Below are 22,660 nucleotides of genomic sequence, written 5' to 3' on the forward strand. Positions count from 1 at the left end.
GTGTTCACCTAGCAGTAAATAGGTACGAGATGTAACTTGAGGGGTTGTGGCCTCGCTTTCCCGTTGTGTGGAGTGTGTTGTGATCTTAGTCCTATCCGAAAATCAGTCTATGACCTCTGAGCTCGCTCCGTAATGGGGAAGACTGGCTGGGTGACCAGCAGGCAACCGAGGTGAATTACACACACAGGCACACACACACATGTGTAGTGTAGTGGTTAGCAGACAATGAGAGGGCCGTGTTCGAGTCCCGGAGCAGCGAGGCAAATGGGCAAGCCTCTTAATGTGTGGCCCCTGTTCACCTAGCAGTAAATAGGTACAGGATGTAACTCGAGGGGTTGTGGCCTCGCTTTCCTGGTGTGTGTAGTGTGTGTTGTGGTCTCCATCCTACCCGAAGATCGGTCTATGAGCTCTGAGCTCGCTCCGTAATGGGGAAGACTGGCTGGGTGACCAGCAGACAACCAAGGTGAATTACACACACACACACACACACACATACGAGGTGTGTTGGGAGGACTGGTCAATGGAGGGATCAGAGACAACATGGGGAAATACACTATTGACACTGGCAATGGAAAATGTGTTAACTCAGTGGGTCAAAGAAGATACTAGGTTTGGAGGAGAGGGAGCATCGTCAAGACTGGACTTGGTCTTTAGTACAGAGCCAATGGTCATTGAGGAGATGAGGGTGGAGTGCCCTTTAGCAAAGAGTGATCATGCAGTTTTGGAGTTCAAGGTGATAGATGAAGAGAAATCTAGAAGAAATGAAGAATATAAAGTGGGAAGATGGAATTATGCCAAGACAGATTTTGGAAACCTAAAGAAATTCTTTCAAGAGACAAATTGGATGAAATTCAAGAGTGCTAAGGAGCAAATGAAAAGTGGAAGGAATTTATAAAAATATACAAAGAAGGTGAGAAAAATTTGTACCAATAAGACAACATAGAGAAGTTGGAAAGCAGGACTGGTTTAACGATAGATGTGAAAAGGCTAGAACAAGAAAAGAGGATGCATGGAAGAGGTGGAGAAGGAAAAGACGGATTAAGCAGTGGGAAAGTTACAAAAGAGCAAGAAATGAATATGTGTTGATTAGAAGAGAAGAAAGAAAGAAACAAGAAAAGGATATAATTGATAAATGTAAAGACCAACCAAGGCTTTTTACAGACATGTGAACAACAACATCAAAAATAGAGAAAGTATTGAAAGTTTAGAAGTAAATGGAGTATGCAGTGAGGATCCCAGGAAATGGCAGAGGCTATGAATGGATGCTTTCGGAAGGTATTCACAAAGGAGACTGCTTTTGACAAACCACTGGTAATGGAACAGAAAGGGATTATGAAGGAGTTTCAAGTAACTGTGGAGGAGATCAAGAATATGATGGGGAGTTTAGAAGTGAGAAAAGCTGTGGGACCTGATGGGGTATCAGGATGGATTTTAAGAGAATGCAGGAGCAACTGGCAGAAAAAGTTTGTGAAGTAATTGATGCCTCATTAAGGGAAGGTGTAGTGCCCCAAGACTGGAAAAGAGCTAACATTGTCCCAATCTATAAATCAGGTAACAAGAGAGACCCATTGAACTATAGACCAGTGTCACTTACAAGTGTGGTAGCTAAGATGTGTGAGAGGGTGGTGAAGAATAGATGGACAGACTTCTTGGAGAAAAATGACATACTTTGTGAGTGTCAATTTGGTTTTAGAAAAGGGCGTTCATGCACGACAAACCTGATATGTTACTATTCGAGGGTGATAGATGTAATACAGGAAAGAGATGGTTGGGCTGATGGAATATATCTGGATTTAAAAAAGGCCTTTGATAAGGTACCACACCGGAGACTGATCTGGAAACTTGAAATGGTAGGAGGAGTGCATGGCAGTTTACTAAAATGGATGGAAGACTTTTGGTAGGAAGAGAAATGAGAACAATAATTAAGGACAGACCATCAGAATGGGGATTGGTGGAGAGTGGAGTTCCACAGGGATCAGTGTTGGCACCAGTAATGTTCGCGGTCTACATAAATGACATGGTGGATGGGGTGTCCAGTTATGTGAGCCTATTTGCAGACGATGCAAAATTGTTAAGAAAAGTGAGATGTGACAAAGATTGCGAACTACTCCAGGAAGACTTGGACAGAATATGGAAATGGAGCTGTACATGGCAAATGGAGTTCAACACGACAAAATGCAAGAAAATAGAGTTTGGCAAGAGTGAAAGAAGAATCAGGAGTATGTACAAGATAGGAAATGAAGACATAAAACCAGTCATGAAGAAAAAGACCTTGGGGTGACAATTACCAATGACCTATCGCCAGAGAGACATATAAACAAAATAATTGGAGAAGTATTGAACTTATTGAGGAACATAAGAGTGGCGTTCGTATATTTAGATGAAGAAATGATGAAGAAAATAATTACTGCAATGATAAGACCGAGGCTTGAATATGCAACAATACAGTGGGCTCGAACTTAAAGAAACACATAAGGAAACTAGAGAAAGTACAGAGGGCTGCAACAAAAATGGTGCCTGACTTAAGAGATTTGACTTATGAAGACAGACTGAAAAGAATGCAACTTCCGACCCTGGAAAACAGAGAGAAAGGGAGACCTGATAGCAATATACAGAGTGATGATTGGCATGGAAAAAATGGATAGGGAAGATCTGTGTATGTGGAATGAAAGAATGTCGAGAGGGCATGGGAAAAACTAAAATGGCCACTTATAGGAGAGATGTGAAAAAATATAGCTTCCCTCATAGAAGGGTGGAAGCATGGAATAGTTTAGACGTGGAAGTGGTCAACGCAAGGAATATTCATGATTTTAAGAAAAAGCTGGACATTAGTAGATATGGAGACGGGACAGCACGAGCATAGCTCTTTTCCCGTATGTTACAATTAGGTAAATACAATTAGGTAAATACACATGGAAAGCACAGGCGCCTGATAGAGTATCAAAATGGGTTTTAAGGGAATGTAAGGATCAACTGGCAAAAAAGATTTGTGGCCTCATATCCAAATCTCTGTAGCAGGGGCAGGTGCCAAAGGACTGGAAAAAATCAGATAAAGTACCCATATTTAAGAGTGGAAACAAGGAAAATCCTGTCAAACTACAGGCTGGTGTCATTAACAAGTGTTGTGGTTAAACTGTGTGAGTCAGTAATAAAGAAAAGATGGAATGTTTATCTAGAAAGGAAGACAATATTGACTAATGTGCAGTTTGGATTTTGGAAAGGCAGATCATGTGCAACAAATTTATTGTTCTTCTACTCTTGGGTCATAGGTGTGGTACAAGAAAGGGTGGGATGGTTGGATGGAATTTATCTAGACTTGAAGAAAGCATTTGATAAAGTCCCTCATAGGAGATTGATCTGGAAAGTGAGAGAACATGGTGGGCTAAGGGGTAGGCTTTTGGAATGGATCAGTGATTTCCTGACTGGAAGAGAGACGAGAACAGTAATAAGAGATAGGAAATCAGCTTGGAGGGAAATGACTAGTGGAGTACTTTAGGGGTCAGGGTCAGTTTTGGTACCGTTACTGTTTGTTGTTTACATAAATTATATGACGAAAGGAGTGAATAGCTATATGAGTTTGTTTGCAGATGTTGCCAAATTAATGAGGAAAATAACTAAGAAAGAAGACTGTGAGGCATTTCAGAGGGACTTAGACAAGATCTGGGAGTGGAGCAGAGAGTGGCAAATGGAATTTAATATCAAGAAGTGTGGAGTGATGAATTTTGGTAAGAGCAGTATGAGACCAGTGTACAGATATAAGATGGGGGATGAGGAATTGGAAATAAATACTGAAGAGAGAGATCTGGGAATAACTGTGACGGAGGGGGGCTCGTCAGAGGTTCATGTAAAGAGGAAATCTGGTGAAGCGTACAATTTAGTAAGGAACATAAGAACTGCATTCTGCTACATGGATGAAGAAATGATCAAGAAGTTGATTGTTACAATGATTAGACCCAGGTTGGAGTATGCAGCGGTACTTTAGCCTCCAAGAATGAAAAGGGATAAGAGGAAGCTGGAACACGTGCAGAGTCTGCGACGAAGCTGCCCCAAACCTTGGTGAATCTGTCTTATGAACAGAGACTGGAAAAATTGAGTCTGCCGACACTGGAAAGAAGAAGGGAGAGTGGAGACCTTATCATTATGTATAGGATTCTGTCTGGCAATGAGAAGTTGGACCGTGATGATCTGGTGGTGAGGGATATGAGAAGTGGAAGGAAGCATGGGAGAAAAGTGAAGATGAGTGTGTGTACAAAGGACATAAAGAAATACAGTTTTCCACAAAGAATTGTGGGGATCTGGAATGGGCTGGAGAAAGAAGTGGTTGAAGCAAAAACAATTCATGGATTTAAGGAAAAGGTAGATAAGAGTAGATAAAGAGACGGGACAGCACAAGTTTCAACTCCTCCTCCCATAAACAACAACTAGGTAAATACACACATTACATGGACAAAGAAATGATGAAAAAATTGATAAGAACTATAATAAGACCCAGATTGGAATATGCAGGAGTTGTATGGACACCCCATAAAAAGAAACACATAAAGAAGTTGGAGGGACTACAAAAAATGGCTACAAGAATGGTTCCAGAATTTGAAGGGATGACATATGAGGAGAGACTAGAGGATTTGGATCCACCAACCCTGGAACAAAAAAGGGAGAGAGGGGATCTGATACAAGTTTATAAATTGATTAACGGAATGGATTAAGTGGATAATGAGAAACTGATACTGAGAGAAGAATATGACATTCGAAGCACAAGATCACATAGTAAAAAACTGAGGAAGGGAAGATGTCTGAGAGATGTTAAAAAATATAGCTTCCTGCAAAGATGTGTTGAGACTTGGAACAGTTTGAGTGAGGAAGTGGTGTCAGCAAAGAGTGTGCATAGCTTTAAGGAAATATTGGATAAGTGTAGATATGGAGCATAAAGCCCAGGCCCTGTTAAGCTACAACTAGGTAAGTACAATTACTATGCGTTTCAAGGCCCGGGTAACACTGTTTTTTGCAGATTTCTCCTAAAGAAAGTGTTGGACTAGTATGGCATCTTGGCACAGTTTGTTTCACACCCCAACCTAATTTCTGACAACATAGAGCATTGCTAAATGTTAAAAATCTAAGCATTTACTCTTAGTAATAAAGGCAAAGCCTGGCAGAGGCTACTACACATCGGGACGAGGGAAGCACAACATAGCTGTGACGTGTATCCCACCAACCAAACCAAATTCCTCCCCCTCCGTCCACCTCCACCATTCTGTCTCTCTCTCTCTCTCTCTCTCTCTCTCTCTCTCTCTCTCTCTCTCTCTCTCTCTCTCTCTCTCTCTCTCTCTCTCTCTCTGCATGCAATAAACATGTAAAATAAAGACATGAACATAATGCTTTTATATAGGTGCAGAAAAAGCCAAAATATACGCATGTTTCATAAAGCATAGTATGAATCACACTGACTCGAATAGAAAACTAAGCAGCTCCTTGGGAGATGACGATATGACCACAGACATGTGAACTATTAACTTGTCACCAAGACTTCAGCAGCGAGAGGAATGGCAAACATGCACTATTGTCGAAATGATTACAGGACTGCATTTATGGGAGGCGGTGGCATAGTGGATAAGGTGGTGAGCGTGGGTTTGGGCAGACGTCCACGCGTAGGTTCGAATCCCACCACGTACAGCCTTAAAACACTCTGCCATTTGTCGAGTGGTTTAAAGTTACCTACATATCACCATGATACCCAGGTTCTAGGTGGTTACACTCAAGATGAGCTTGGGCAGTGATATGGGCCCTAATATGGGTACCACTATAAATAAAATTGCCTGCGCTACTAATGGGCGGAAGCTGAACAGCGCTTCCCATACACTCTTCAAGTGTGCCTACAGGCGCTATAGGCCTTACCGGGAAAAAAAAAAAAAAATGCTGAGGATTGTTAAACTTTATACAAAGGAGAGGACCTGTGGTCGACTGTTTGTCAATTTGAATAGGTAAGTGGATTGTAAGGCCTATTCTTTACAATAACAAAGGATAATGATCATGAATCACTACCACATTACTTGCCATCCATGGCATCCATGGTGTAATTATGCTTCTATGCTTTCCAGCCCAGAACAAAATACTATTGCCCTATAGCATGCCTCAGGATAGGCTTTCCCTCACAGTGACGATGACAGCCTCTAAGCCTTACCACCATGGCTCACGACACGGCAAGACTTACCAACATCGTGATCCAAACATGTTCGACGGGTTAAGGAGTTTTAAAATATCAGTCAAAATCCCATAGTTCATTTGCACCCGTCACACACATTTTTAGCCAAATAGTTGTTTGTGTGGCAGGGTGCTTTGACTCAATTGGCAAGGTCAGAACTATGAAGTGGAATGTATACTTTTGTGGTATATATTTTCATGCAAATTACAACACATGGCAAATGAATATTGGACCCTTTTTCACACAGACCTTTATGCTCGTGTTGCACACATCATGGGCATAACAACAAGGGCAGTGAGGAAGACAGTGAGCAGCTCCAGCATGTCATGCCCTTCTACACAGGACACTTCTGTCGAAGCCATACGCTGCCTCATTCATGGCAGGTTTGCTGCCAATTACTGCCATATCACTGTCGGTGGCATAACGAAGGAGTTGGTGATGGCCAACATCATTCCAGAGGAAACATCAGAGATGTCGGTTTGGCACCTCATAACTCCCATAGGATTCCACTACAAGACATCACAGTGGAAAATGTATGTATAGCAGGAATCCCTTGATGTCATGTGCCACTGAATTGCTGCTCTGTGGATTCTTTGACACCACCAAGTGGAAGGGAGACAGGTGGCGTACGTAAATGAAACTTGATTCACCATCAGAATGCATCACAGCAGAGAGTGGGTGGACACGACACAAGATGTCACCAGCATCACGTACAGTCGTCAAGTGCCACTGGGAGAAGGGGAGCGTTTCGTGCCGGTTGCAGCTGGTAGGACCAATGGCTTTGTTGAGGACTCCTTCTTTTGCTACCCGGCCAAGAACACCAGTGGCGACTACCAAGGCAAGATGAACAGCGAGCTGTTCCTCCGCTGGCTGACAACGCAGCTCGTCCCATCATTGCCCGAGCCATCAGTACTGGTGCTGGATTATGCACCATACCACAGCCTGCTGACAGAGGAGAGTCAGTGCCCCACCATAGCGACCAGAAAAGCAGACTTCATCAGCTGGCTGGAGCCACACAGGATACCTATCCCACCTGGCGCCACACGACCAAAGCTGTTGCTCCTCTACAAGCAGAACAGGCCAGAGCCTCAGTACGTGGTGGACAAAGTAAACCATGATTGTGGACATGAAGTTGTGCATCTTCCATCTGGCCACCTTGAACTGAATGCCAAATCCTGCCAGGAGTAGCAAAGTGGCTCATGACGTAGAGAAAAGTGTCAAGATTTATCAAGAAATCTATGACGAAAAAAAGAAGGAAAACCAAACAGTTCTCCATTTACTCGTTCTTCAAGCCAGTCAGACATGCTGTCCCTGTCACACCTGCTGACCCAGATCCCTTTCTATCTGTTATTGCTATTTTCATGCTAACTGTTCTGTTGATCTAGCTTACTACATGCCTCCTGTCCTCCTGTGGCCTCACTGCACAAGGCTTTCTTCTTCCTCTTACCCCTATTCTGTCCAACCTCAAATACAAGAGTTAACCAGTATTCTCAGTCATTCATACCTTTCATAGGTAAACTCCGGAACTCCCTACCTGCTTCTGTATTTCCATCTTCCTACATCTTGACTTCTTTTAAGAGAGAGGTGTTAAGACATATGTCCTAGGCTTTTGATTAATTCTTTCAAATCTTTTAGGGAAACTGCAGTTCCAGTGGGCCTTTTTTTTCTGATATTTTTTTTTGCCCTTGGCAGTTCTCCCTCTTGCATAAAAGAAAAAAATAGAACGGAAGAGATCTAACATAATGCCATTATTTAAAGGAGGGAAGGCAATGAAGCCATTAAATTATAGACCAGTGTCACTTACATGTGTTGTGGGGTGGGGAAGTTATGTGAAATAATTATCAAAGAAAATGGGTTAAACATATGGAAGAAGAACAAGTAATATCGAACAGACAGTTTGGGTTCAGGACAGAATGGGCATGTGAGTTAAATTTATTAAGTTTCTACTCAATAGTAATAGGACTGGAAAGCAGAGATGGATGGGTGGACACAGTATACCCAGACATAAAAAAAAAGGCTTTTGATAAAGTCCCTCATGGCAGACTTGGAAACTAGAGAGCATAGGAGGACTGGGAAGAACTTTGTTAGACTGGATAAGGGATTATTTGAAGGACAGGGAGATATAATCAGAGATACATACTCATCTTGGGGTAAAGTAACAAGTGGAGTGCCACAAGAGTCAGTGTTAGCTGTCATTATGTTCCAGATATATGTAAACGACATTCACAATGAGATAAAGTTATATTAATTTGTTTGCTGATGATGCAAAGCTGCTAAGAGTAATCAAAACTTGAGAGGACTGCTTGCTGCTGCAAGAAGATATAAACAAAATCTATTGGTGGAGGAAGATGTGGAAATTGGAGTTTAATGCCAAGAAATGTCACATAATGGAACTAGGTAAGTAAAAGAAGACTGGTATGGAACTATTTGATGGGAGAGAAATAAATAATGAAGACTAAATAGAAAAAAGATCTGAGAGTAATTATACAGGAAAATCTGAGCCCCAAAAAACACATAAGCAAGATATTTGGATTATCATATAAAATGTTGACTAATATAAGATTGGCATTTCATTACATGGACAAAGATATGATGATAAAAAATCATCACAAGTATGATACATCCTAGGCTGGAATATGCAGCTGTGGTGTGGTCTCTGAGCTCTAAAAAGGATAGAAGAAAATTGGAAAGGATACAGAAGATTGCTACAAAGATGGTGCCAGAATTAAAGGATCTCACATACAAAGAATGACTGAAGGAAATGGGACTGCCAACCTTACAGGATAGAAAAGAACGTGGGGACCTAATAACAATGTACAAGATTGGCATTGAAAAATAGACAAAAAAGACCTGGTGCTGTTGTCAGAAGAAGATGGAAGGACTAGAAGACATGAAAAGATCAGGATGAGGCATTGTGTGAAGGATATTGGAAAATACAGTTTTCCACACAAAACGGTGGAAAAGTGGAATGTATTGGATAATGAAGATGTTACAGTGCATAATGTGCATAATTTTAAGGAAAAATTAGATAAATGGAGACATGGAAACAGGATACTATGAGCCCCGCTTGAACCCTGTACAATACAACTATGTAAACACACACACTAGAGTGCTGCTGTATCGACAAGAAGTGTGAAAACAGCTCTCAGGGGAACCGCTTCAGTAGGCGTTGGAGCCTGAGCTAGACAAATGTGGAGGAAGAAGAGGGGGCATAGGATTCTCCATAATAAATAAGATTTGGAAACCGTATAGAGCTGAATGTAGAGGGAGAGGCGGAGCTAGGGGGCACGGAAATGACCAAAACAAATGCTGTGTTTTGAAAACCAAAGGTTTATAGAAACATCAATTGGCTTAAAGAGACTTAGTGATGATAATACGGACAAGGATTTTTCTGGATTTAGAGAGGAAAGATTGAATATGAGGCGGCTGATAAATGTGGAAAGGGAGATAAGATACATGAAGATGATGTCAAGTATGATGGAAAAACTAAACTAAAAGTGAGATTAGAGGAATGCAAGAAGGTAAGAGAAATTAATCAATAGATGAAAGGAGATGCATGAGATAAACAAACAAAATTATATACTAAAGGCTACATGTTGCGACTATGAAGAATCCTTAAGGAGCCTACAGAAAAAAAATACAGGATGGGGAGGATCAAGTAGAGAATAGAATTTGTGTAAGTAAGTTGAAAGAATTCTGAAATGCCTGGAAACAGGAATGGGAAGAAGAAAAAGTTAAATTTTCAGAGGTAGTAAGGGAACAAATATGTACAAGAAAAGACAAAAGATGCTGTTATACAAGTAATTAATCACTGGCATTCTAAATTGGCCCTTTTTTTTTTTTTTTTTTTTTTTTTTTTTCTTTTTTTTTCTGTATCCCTTGACCAGTCTTCCCCTCTTACATAAATTAAATACACAAGCTGTTCTCTCCTTTGTGAGCATTTCAGAAAATTCTTTGTACTCAAAGTATGGTCCTAGGTCCTAGGTAGCTTGGGGAAGGAATCCTAAAGATATTGCAAACTGCTAGTTGTAAAACTCAGACTTGACTCTCACACTAGTAGAAATTATAGGTAGTAGTGGGAAGCCACTGAAATTCACAATTTGTTTCACAACTCAGCCTTTTCTTATATGAAATGTTTTACTGAGGATATCAGACATTGATTTGATTAATAGCTGATTACAAGGTGTTTTCGTAGTTTAAAATTGCTTTACAGACTGCTCAACCACATAAAGTGTAGATTAACTGTTTACATTGTTTCATGTATGTAAAAGTTGTTCACCCATACATTTATCCTTACTCTACCCATGTTTATACTCAGGTGACAATGGCCTCAACCCAACGTGGTGTCACCTAATGGGCTTCAAAGTGTCAAATCCTGAATGTGCTCTGATTCGTTTTGTGGTTGGTGATGATGACAGCCTCAGAGAGCCCAGTCAGATAGGGCATGCCACCTATCCAGTGAGATCCCCACCTCCTCTTCCTGTTATCTGATATTAGCTTTATATTAATTTGTAATTGTAAAAGAATTGTGTAATTGAAAATATGTTTAATGTTTACTGAACAGAAATATTTTCAAAATTTTTATTATTAGATACAATTTTCAAAGAACTCAACCAGTATAAACAATAGTTCCTAACCTTTTCAGTTTGTTTCTCAGTTTTACTTGGCACATTTTCTCTGTATTAATTAGCATCATAACATTGTTTTATTGATCACCTGCAAATTATTGTCACATAGATTAGGACCCAGTGAGAAATAGCACCATCTAAGATGACCACATTTTGTTTGCATGACATGCTTTCCATTCTACCATTGAGAACCTCACATGTTCAGTATCATAAATTAACCATTAAGATGAATGTTTTATAGTATTGACGACTAACAGACATTTTGGCCCTGACAGGTGTTGTGTCTGCGGGAAGGCTTCCGTAGTGTGCCTCTCAAAAATCATTATTCTGAAGAAATTGAATTGGCATCATTACTCATCCACCTAAAAATTGAAAAAATTGTAAGTGTTTCTGCAAACTTGTCATTTGATTTATAAAAAGGAAGAGAAATTTATCTATTTAAAAAAAAAAAATTTTTTTTTTTTTTTATTTATTTTTTATTTTGTTTATTTTATTATTATTATTTTTTTTTTAATTTATTTATTTATTTATTTTTTTGTGAGTATTTACCTCTTTACCTATTTGTGTATTAAAGGGCCCGAGCTAAGCTCTCTTTGTCCTGTCTCCTTGTCTACTCCTGTCATATCTCTCTTTCATCTGATTGACGCACACCGCATCAACATCACTGCTCAGTTTATTCCACTTATCAATGCTACGATGCTGGAAACTGTACTTTCTCACGTCATTTAAACAGATGTCTTTTATTAGTTTTTTTCCATGTCCTCGGAGATGATTACTTGCGGTCACCTTTATGAGGAGAGTAAAGAATGTGGAAGATTGTAACAATATGTCAATCTTGTTCACCAATTTATACATAGTTATCATGTCACCCTTGTTCTTCTCTCATCAAATGTGGTCAGCCCCAGCTCCCTCAGTCTTTCCTCATAGTCTAACTCCTTGAATCCTGGTACCATCCTTGTTGCCAGCCTCTGTACCCTTTCCACCTTTTTCACATTTTTCTTCATGTGTGGTGTCCAGACGCAAGCTGCATATTCTAACTGGGGTCTTATTAAAGTGCATAGTATCTTCTTCATCATTCCTTCATCTAGGTAGTAGAAGGCAAGACCAATATTTTGAAGCATATTATATGTTTTCCAAAACATCTTGTTTAAGTGTTTCTCTGGTGACAGAGTGTTTTGCACGGCTACTCCTGTCTTTCTCCTCATTGGTCTCTTCAATTTTCTCATCTCCCAGCCTGTAATCCTTGTTTGGTCTGTATCTACTTCTTCCCATTTTCATAACATGGCTCTCGTTTATATTGAATTCCATCTGCCACTCTTTACTCCACTCATATATTTTATCAAGATCTTCCTGTAACTTGTTACAATCTTCCACATTCTTTACTCTCCTCATAATTTTAGTATCGTCCGTGAACACATTCATGTAACTGTCTATTCCTACTGGTATATCATTAACATAAATCAAAAACATGATGGGACCAAGCACTGACCCTTGTGGAACTCCACTGGTTACCTTCTTCCACTCGGACTTCCTTCCTTCACCACTGTTCGCATTTCTCTTCCCACTAAATAATTTTCCATCCATTTTGCTAGTTTATCACTTACTCCTCCAATCATCTTTAGTTTCCACATCAGTCTATTGTGTGGCACTTTATCAAAGGCCTTTCTCAAGTCCAGGTAAATAGCATCCACCCATCCCCCTCTATGTTGTAGTATGTCAGTCACTCTTGAATAAAAACATAATAAATTGGATATGCCCGATCTTCCTTTTCTGAAACCAAACTGCCTTTCACTCAGGATGTTTTCACTTTCTAGATACTCACTCCACTTTGCTTTAATTACTTCTTCACATACCTTGCACAATATACTAGTCAATGATACTAGTCTGTAATTTAATGGTTCCATTCTACTTCCATTCTTATATATAGGCACAATGTCAGGTCTTTTCCATTCTTTCGGGACTATTCCTGTTCGTATGGAGGTTTCCACAAAATCAAATATGGGGTTCAACAATTGATCTTTACATTCTTTCAGCAACCTCCCAGATATGCCATCAGGCCCCATTGATTTATTGATATCCAAGTTACTTATAATTTTCCTTATATCTTCTTTAGTAACCATGATGTCGTGCATTTGCTTTATTTCCGTAGGCCTTTCTCCTGTAAAATGCTCCTCCTTTGTAAACACTGCAAAAGTTGTTGTTCAATATTTCAGCTATATCTCTAGCATCCTCATATACTTCTTCCCCAATATTTACTTCTTCTATTGCCTCCTTTTTATTAAATTTTCCATTTATGAATTTGTAAAACATTTTAGGGTCACTATCACAGTTTTCTACCACTCTCTGTTCATATTCCTTTTGTGCTGTTCTCCTTACTTCAACATATCTATTCCTTGCTGTTTTGTAAACTTCTCTTGATAATACTTCACTGTTTTTCTTAAGTTTCTTCCATGCCTTTTCTTTGTTTTTTTTTTTTTGCTTCTTCACAATTTCCATTAAACCACTGCTTATTATTTAAAGTCCTCATTCTGTGATATGGCACAAACTTCTTCACAGCACAGTTATATAAATCCATAAATTTATCATATTTCAATTAAAGATGTACCGATGCATCGGTATTGGTATCGGCCCATTTTTTGGGTATTGATATCGGTATCGGCTTATTTTAAGCTGATACTTCCGATGCCTAAAAGGAATTTACTACTTAGTGATATATTCATTCGATATAATATACTGATGATACCAAATTAATATAATACGGCTTATTAAGTTTCTGTGGTGATTACCGTATGTCATAGAATACTGTTTTCTGTGGTAATAAGACACAACCTCTAAATTGGACGTGTATGAAACACATATAGGCTGAACTCCGGCATCCTGTCACACGGTCAGTCATGAGTCACCACGCATTCTCACTGTCTCTCAGTCAGTCAGACGCTGCTCCTCCACCCACACAAAGTTCACACAGGTGAAAAGCTTATGTTTTTGAACTAAAATCTAAGAATGTCAAACTTCAGATATTGAGAATCCAACAAAATGATTTGGTGTATATATATATATATATATATATATATATATATATATATATATATATATATATATATATATATATATATATATATATATATATATATATATAGTTAGGCATTTTGCATTCAGGGGCAGATTAAGAGTACTTGGGGCCTGAGGCTACTTCAGATTAGGGGCCCTTTTAACAGACATGTACACATTTATCATATTTTGTTTTAGTTACATTTTAGTACATGTTTCAATGTGAACAATAGCAGTTAGTGACTTAGTGTACTATCAATAGGTTCTCCATTTGATTTATATTGAAACAATTGATCTATTATGCTGTATTAAAAAAAAGAAAACTCCATTGCAAACTAGCAACAGAAAAACACTGAAAATATTAAATTGAACAATTCATATATTTGAGTGTATAATTCACATATGAGACAAGTATTACCTAATCAGATGTTGTAGGTAAATAGTTACAGAAAATGAATCACATCAGATACATTTATTGTAACATTTTATGAACTCTGGTCTTGGTCTCATGTTTCCATGAAGATACTAATATGCATTGTATATATTTCCATAAATTCAACATGAAAAAATGTTATAATTAAATTGTAGGTATTGAATTTTCCTTTAATACGAACAAATAAAATTGTGAACAGTCTAAAGAAATAAAAATAAATTTTCCATATGCAAGTTAATGCCTACTTAAGGAACTTCACTTTCTCTAGGTTTTTGGTTTGTGAAGTCTCACTACATCTTGAAAGTTTAACTTTCGCAAAATACTTGTCTCTATGCACATAAGTGACAGCATGTTTAGACGCTGTTCCTCCATTTTTGCTCGTGTTTCATTCTTTATCAGCTTAAGCTTTGAAAAGCTCCGCTCTCCAGTACAATTTGACATCATGAGACACAAATACAGGTGATATGCTATTTCAACATTCAGAAAGACTTCTTTCAACTCGTGTTGCAAGAGTATTCGATATATAATTAATTCAGTGCTACACTCTTGGTTTTCATTTCTGTTACGGAAATCATTGATATTTGCTGCAGCATAGGATGCAAAGTGAATCATTTCATCACTGAAGCTGGTCTCAATGTCAGAAGGATAATGATTAACTAACAAATCACAGTGATGTTTAAGTGAATTCCTGTCCATTGTCATCACTTTAGACAAGAAACCAAATTTTGAGCTGATATCCTCATAAGCTGAAGCACTGATCAATAATTCTTAGAAACTTAAAAACACGATAGAAAACTTGGAACAGATCATAAAGTTCCTGCAGATGACATTGTTTGCAATCACTTACTTTAATTAAGAAAAATACTTAACAATAACAGAGAGAGAGAGAGTGAGAGAGAACATGACCACCACACTTTCTTGAATAATGAACATTGCATTTGCAGGGCTGCAGAACAAAACAAAATCCTCACAGAACCTCCCTTACCATTTAGAGGCAAAAACAAACATCTATCCATACTACACATAAATGTCTATGGTCTATCAACAACACTTCAATCATTAATCCGTCATAAAATAAGTCTAGATATTGTGTAATTACTACAGAAAACTGAAGAAGAATATCCCAACCTCACCTTATTTGTGGGAAAACACAGCTGCACTCATGTAAACAAAAGCAGAAGGCTGGCCGGCCTACCATGTCTATTAGCAACACAGCGTGAAGCGTCAAGAGTGTTGCCATATATGGATAGGATTATTTATTCTTTTTTATTTTATTTTATTTGTTTTTCTATTTTTATTTTTATTCATTTTTTGTATTAAATTTACTCTTTCCAAACACCCGAACTTTTTTGGTGGGGGCCCCCTTGATGTGGGGCCCTGTGCACAGTCATGGATGCGGCCATGACAATCCATTTGGCATTTACCTGAATTTCAGCAGCCACCCAAACCCGCCTCCTACGCCTGTTGTGGTGTAGGCTACCATGTACACATGGTACACCACAACTCTACTTACGACTAACATCTTACACCATGCATCATACTATATACAGCACACCTCAAGGCTGCGCCCAGCTGACGTGAACGCATACACAGTCTCGTGAATGTACTATTGCCAATTTTATTGATTTATTTTCTAATCATCACCTCATCAGGGGCCCCCTCAGTACCCGGGGCCTGAGGCTGCAGCCTCATTACCCTCAATGTAAATCCGCAACTGTTTGCATTATTGTAAATAACAGCATATTCTTATTTGATTTATAATTAACAGTGCTAGTGCTAGCCTTTCTCTCTTGGAAAAGGCTAGCATGTGCATTGTGTATAATTTGTTGCATATTGATTATTTAAGATCATAGCAATACACTAGAAATTTAGAATAAACAAAACTTTTTCTATTTAATTGAAAAGATTAGGTGAAAGCTCATTTTTCTGAATTGGTCTACTAATGTCTAATGAATTAATATCAAAGGATATCAGATTTAATTAAAGAGAAACATACACAACAAAATGAGTTTCTTTTGCTAATATTTTGTGTCTGTTTTACAATTTTAATAATTTTGAAAATATTTTTGATCGCCAAAATATTGTCAATAAAATTAATAATGAAAATGCTCAAGACCAAATGGTCGCTAAAGGAGTAAGAAGTAAGAATTTAAAATAACTGACAAGAATCAGAAGACTGAGAAGATATTCATTCCACTTACTGAGTAATTTACCTTTGCAAATGGCTTCAAAAAACTTCTAGAATTGCTCCTATTTCACAAACGTTCTCAGAAGGACTTACAGCATCCCCCAAAACAAAGCCTCCCAACTGATAACGCTCACTGTCCACCAACTCATCCTGGTGTCCAGTGCAGTAATCACTATAAGTAGTAGTATCGGTATCAGCCCAATTAGGTGGTATCGGAATCGGCCAAAATTTTGGTATCGGTACATCTCTAATGTCAATTGAATATCCACTTCCTGGTACACCACAGACCAATCAATTTCATTAAAGAACTCTCTTATATGGTTGTAATTTGCCCTGACAATTTAATTTTTCCTTGTTCTCCACACTCTTTTCCATGCTTAATTCCGTATCCAGCTCAAATCTTAGGATATCATGGTCGCTTTTCCCCAAGGGACATTCATGTTCAATTTCCTGTTTTAGGGAGATGCCCCTGGTGAATACCAAATCCAACCTCGCTGCAGCATCCTGTCCCCTGCACCTTGTTGGTGATCTCACCCACTGTGTCATCAAGTTATTTGTTGCTACGTTTAACAATTCCTCTGCCCACTCACCACCATTCACCACTTCATAGTCTTCCCACACTATTTCCTTACAGTTAAAGTCCCCGACTATCATCATTCTATCCTTTCTGGTGAGTTCCTGTTTTATTCTGTCTAGAGTATTTCTCATCACCTCTTGATACTATTCATAATTCCAAGCACTGGTTCTGGGTGATATGTATACTGTTATAATATTAATGTCCCTCTTACCATCTGTTATAAGCATACTTATCACTTCCTCATTTCCCTTACTAAAGTTCACCTCCTTCACTATCAAATCTTTTTAGTAAAAACCATTATACCACCACCTCCTTTATTCTTTCTATCATTTCTCCATACTTTGTAGTGTTTTACATCAAATCAATTTAGCTTTATTTCGGGCCTTAACTTTGTTTCCACCACACACATTATGTACGGTTCACTGTTTCTTAGGTAATCCATACATTCTAGCCTTTTAAACAGAAATCCATCTATATTTGTGTATGTCACTTGAATTCCATTCCTAATCTCTTTCTTCCATGTTTCAGTCTGTGTACTGTCTATTCCGTCTGTTTTATCCACCACTTCTTCAGCCTTCCATTTCTCATCCTCAAAAAAAACTTGGTCTTTTCCTCCTCGGTTCTTTCCTCATTCTTCTCTCTCACTTCAGTTACAAGCTCTCTCATTTTCATTCTTTCCTCCTGTGTCATATTTCTTCTTATGTAAATTGTTTTGGTTTCCTCATAGTCTTTAAGTTTCCAGGCCCTCCTCAGCAAGGCCTCGGCTGCCACCTGAGACTTTAATTTCAATTTTAATGGTCTACTCTTGCCTTCTTCATAAGCTCCTAGTCTCACACTTTCCTCTACCTCAGCATATAGGCATTCGTCCTCCTCGGAGATCTTATTCAGTAAAAACTTTATCATGTCATTTTCCTTATCCTTCCTATCTTGCCAATTCCTGTTAGTTTCCTCTCTCAAACCTGTTATGATCACGCATTTTTTCTTTTCAGCAGTATCTCTCACCACATACTCATTTTCCATCAAAGCCTTAACCATTTCATTCTATGTAATCACTTTATTTTCTTTTTCTTGCTTTTTCATTATCTCTTTGAAGGACTTCTGTGCTTCTTCGTTTTTATGTTTCACTTCCTTCATTTTAGCATCAATTAGGTTGAGACACTCCTCTTTCCCTAAGTCACATTCGGATATTTTCTTTTCCATTTCAAGTAGTTTAGCCTTCATTTTGTCACATTTTTTTCCTTAGATGCTGATTTTCTTTTTCCATTTCCACTTTCTTTTTCAGTAATTCCTTGTTCTCCCTCGTTAGCATGTAGATTTCTTTTTTGAAGATATCATTCTCCGCTATAACTCTATCTAACTTCTCTTCTATAGATCTAATATTTAGAAACTTACTCTCTAAGGCCTGAATTCTTGAATCCATGTCCAATTTGTTTAATCCACTTGGATTGGTCACAAATCCCTCGAAATCTCTCGCGCTTCTAGGGGTGGACGTCATGTTACCGCCAGCTGTTTCAGCCAAAACAAAACATTGCCAACACTCTCCAGTTAGGGTCTATTTTCCATTTTCATTTGAAAATGGCCTATTTACTGCACTTTTTCAGAGTAGGACACTGACAGGACACTAATTACACCCTATAGAGATACCCGGGCCCTGCAAACACTATAGGCAATTGCTCCTTTTCCCTTGCCCTCAGTTGAAGACGAGCTGTTTTCAGGACTCCCTCACTCAGCGGTGGCACGGCTGTGTGTGTGTGTTCTTAAGTATAATGGAATAATTTTTTTTGTGCTTGATATATTTATTTAGCTTTTTAAGATGCATTATACTCTTGGCTCTGGTTTCTCTGGATCTTTAACATGAAATATATCACAGAATGAAACGGTGATAAAGGATAAACTCAAATATGAACTTCTGAAGATGATTGAGGAAGCCGAGAAAAATAACGATAAGGAGCGTGTCATGCATCTGCGAAGCGATTATGAAAGGAGAAAATGAGGCATGAGGCAGCAGCAGTACTCTTGACCCCTACTTCATCACCAGTTAGGTCAGTAGACCAAAGGAGGAGGTTGATCATTATCTTCCAAGAACATTTACTGATATATGTATATCTGATAATGTATGTCTTTTCTCCAGAGTTTTGGGTTAGTATCCTCCAGTCCATGGCATACCATTAGCCCCCCACTCACCTCAATCTGGTGACCAGTCCACCTGATCCATCCAGTCCCATGTACTGCAATAACTCTGCAGAAGTTTGAGTACCTGATCACTTACCAATAAGAGAGTGACGGCCACATATCTGAGGGTATAAGTCATAGTGTACATACAGACTTGGTACAGTGGATTTACAAAAATAGCCCTGGATCCATAGATCTTCGTGGTCTTAACTGTTGGATCCTTATGAGCCTTGGGGTAGTCCTGTGTGGGTATCACAGGCATGGTAGATGGGCGGTCTTCCTCAAGAAGGCACAAGTAAGGTGAAGGACAGCAGGTTGCTGGGAGGGGTGGATGCCTGAGGCCACCAGGAGGTCAAGTATTGTGGTGGTCAGGACGGAGAACCAGGAGCGTAGAGCAGTGTGGTGGGAGTGAAAATGTGGACATTGAAGCAGGAAATGTTCGATGGTCTCAGGGGTCATCCTATACCATAAGCAGAAGGGGTCAGGAGGCAGTGAAAGTGAGCACTGAGTATGGTGTGGCCCAGGCGGAGGCGGGTGATGGTTGCTGTGGCTTGCATCCCTTCCCTTGACTGACTGATTGTTTGAATCTTGTAACAGCGCTCATCCTTCCCCGCTGATGGACACCCCCATCCCTCTCCCCCTTTACTACCTGTGACCCATGTGCCATCTGTTGCTAGCTCCACTCCATAATCAATTCCTCCAGCCTGCCCATTGAACCCATATATCCTTCTAGAATCCTCGGCTTCCACCCATTAGCGGAGCAGGCAATTTTATTTTATAGTGGTACCCATATTAAGGCCCATATCACCACCCAAGCATATCTTTGGTGCAACCATCTAAAACCTGGGTATCAGGTGACATGTAAGTAACTTTAAACCACTCAACAAATGGCATAACTTCAAAGCAGTATGTGATGGGATTCGAACCTATATGTGAACATCTGCCTGATCCCATGCTTACCACCTTATGCACTACACCACCACCTCCCTATTATATATATATATATATATATATATATATATATATATATATATATATATATATATATATATATATATATATATATATGCTCCCCCCTGCAACCTCTCACACCAGCGTAGCCTCATGCCTGCAGCAGGTAAGAAGGCATCAGGAGCAACCCGCAGGAATGGCAAGAGCATGATATAGCAAACCTTGGTTGGCCTCCTCTTGCAACCACAGCTGGGGTAATGCATAAGGGAGGAGGGAACAGACACACTGGAGATGCCTTTGCGGATTACATCGTTTATTGGTGTCACCCATGGCACAGGGTGGACAGTCACAAAGGGGGGACACTTCTATGCAAGAGTTACACCACACACTGACCATCAGATAAAAGATTGTGAAGTGACAGATGTTTGAGAATCTTCCTATTGAGAATAGATTAAAAAAAACTTTAGACAAACGAGAGATTAATGTTATAGGACGGTAGTTTGAGGGATTAGAACATTCAGCCTTTTTAGGAACGGGCTGAATGTTGGCAAACTTCCTGCAAGAAGGAAAAGTCGTAGTCTGTGGTATATCTATATCACAATACATGTAAGTTACCCTTATAACTTGAGTTTTCTATAACATATCACATAACCTGTTTTCCTCACTATACTATAAGGAGATTCTAATATTGTAAGAAGAGGTTCAGAGCCTAATAATTGTACATATTCAATACTATTTTGTTCCTATGTTTATAGTCATAGCTTTTATATATAGTATTTTTTCTAGTCTAGACACAAAAGGATTACCGTACAAGATAGAAGTCAGTCTGTCAAGTCTCTATATAATAAACAAGAGATCAAGATGATTCCATACATCTTCAAGATTTTGTTCCGACAAGGCTGGGATATTGAAGCTACATATGTATATATTATTACAGATACGTTAGTCTGAGATAACTGTGCAATGACATACACCATAACAAGCTGGCACGAACACAACTAAAACTGGCAACGTGGATGGGATATTGACGCTTCATATGTATAAAATATTACAGGTACATTAGTCTGAGATAACAGTGGAATGACATACACCATAACAAGCTGGCACAAACACAACAAAAACTGATGACGGTAGTAGTGACGACCCACAGCACCCCTACCTAGCACCAAGCACCTCAGATGAAGGACAATGCCCCTAGGAAGGATGCCATTGGACAGAATACAACCTCCACCCTTCTCGCAGACCCAGGAGCCATCCTCAGTAGCCAGCAAGTGGAAGAAATGGATCAGATCTTCACATTTTACCTGGAAGTCACAGGTATAACAAATGCAGCCCAGAAGAGAGCTCTTTTGCTTCATGTTGCAGGCCCAGAGGTACAAGAGATATTTAGTACTCTTCCAGACCCTCTTGATTCCCTACATTTAGTTCTGGTAGCTTTGGAAACCTATTTCTTGCCTTAAGTTAACATAAGGTATGAGAGAGTGCTTTTCAGACAGATTTTCTTTTATGTAATAGGGAGAACTGCTAAAAGCAAAATAAATTAATTAGAAAAAAAAGGCCCACTGGAATTGCAGTCTCCAGAAAAGATTGAAAGAATCAGTCAAAAGCCTGGGACAAATGTCTTGACACCTCTCTCTTAAAAGAAGTTAAGCCTTAGGAAGATGGAAATATAGAAGCAGGTATGGAGTTCCAGGGTTTACCAGTGAAAGGTATGAATGACTGAGAAAACTGGTTAACTCTTGTATTAGGGGTTTGGACAGAATAGGGATGAGAGGAAGAAGAAAGACATGCAGTGAGGCTGCAGAAGGAGGGGAGGTATGCAGTTAGCAAGATCAGTAAAACAGTTAGCATGGAAATGGTGATAAAAGATAGAAAGAGATGCAACATATCAGCAGTAAGAAAGAGGCTAAAGACAGTCAGTAAGAGGAGGTGAGTTGATAAGACAAAAAGCTTTTGATTCCACCCTATGTAATAAAGCTGTATAAGTGGAACCCCCCAAACATGTGAAGAGTACTCCATACAAAGACAGATAAGTCCCTTCTACAGAGTTAACAGTTGGAGAGGCAAGAAAAACTGGCGGAGACAACACAGAACGCCTAACCTCATAGAAGCTGTTTTAGCAAAAGATGAGATGTGAGGTTTTCAGTTAAAATTATGAGTAAAGGACAGACTTGGATATTTAATGTGAAAGAGGGAGACAGTTCAGTGTCACTGAAGAAGAGGGGATAGTTATCTGGAAGGTTATGTCAAACTGATAGATGGAGGAATTGAATCTTTGAGGTATTGTAAACTACCAAATTTTCTGTGCCCCAATCAGAAACCATAATACTATACAAATGCATATTATGTTATAATTATACAAAGCAATGTTATATTCATTTGATGGACACAATTTAGAATAAAATGTAAGGTGAAATATATATACATACAGTCTCAATTGATTCCTTATTTTGCTATGGTG

General features: G+C 39.0%; 1 protein-coding gene across 5 annotated transcripts in view; it reads left to right on the forward strand.

The window, feature by feature from the left end:
* Positions 1 to 21,553, forward strand: part of LOC123498081 (1-phosphatidylinositol 4,5-bisphosphate phosphodiesterase gamma plc-3-like) — a 109,458-nt gene extending 87,905 nt beyond the window's left edge. For all 5 annotated transcript variants that reach the window (XM_045245180.1, XM_045245185.1, XM_045245182.1 and 2 more), the window contains 4 exons: positions 10,518 to 10,657; positions 11,103 to 11,207; positions 18,947 to 19,118; positions 21,254 to 21,553. In XM_045245180.1, coding sequence (XP_045101115.1) covers positions 10,518 to 10,657; positions 11,103 to 11,207; positions 18,947 to 19,069 — 368 coding nt within the window. In that variant the 3' untranslated portion in view covers positions 19,070 to 19,118; positions 21,254 to 21,553. The remainder of the gene's footprint in view (positions 1 to 10,517; positions 10,658 to 11,102; positions 11,208 to 18,946; positions 19,119 to 21,253) is intronic.
* Positions 21,554 to 22,660: the final 1,107 nt, after the last annotated feature.

Source organism: Portunus trituberculatus, chromosome 47 (genome assembly GCF_017591435.1).
Source record: "Portunus trituberculatus isolate SZX2019 chromosome 47, ASM1759143v1, whole genome shotgun sequence".
NCBI lineage: Eukaryota > Metazoa > Arthropoda > Malacostraca > Decapoda > Portunidae > Portunus > Portunus trituberculatus.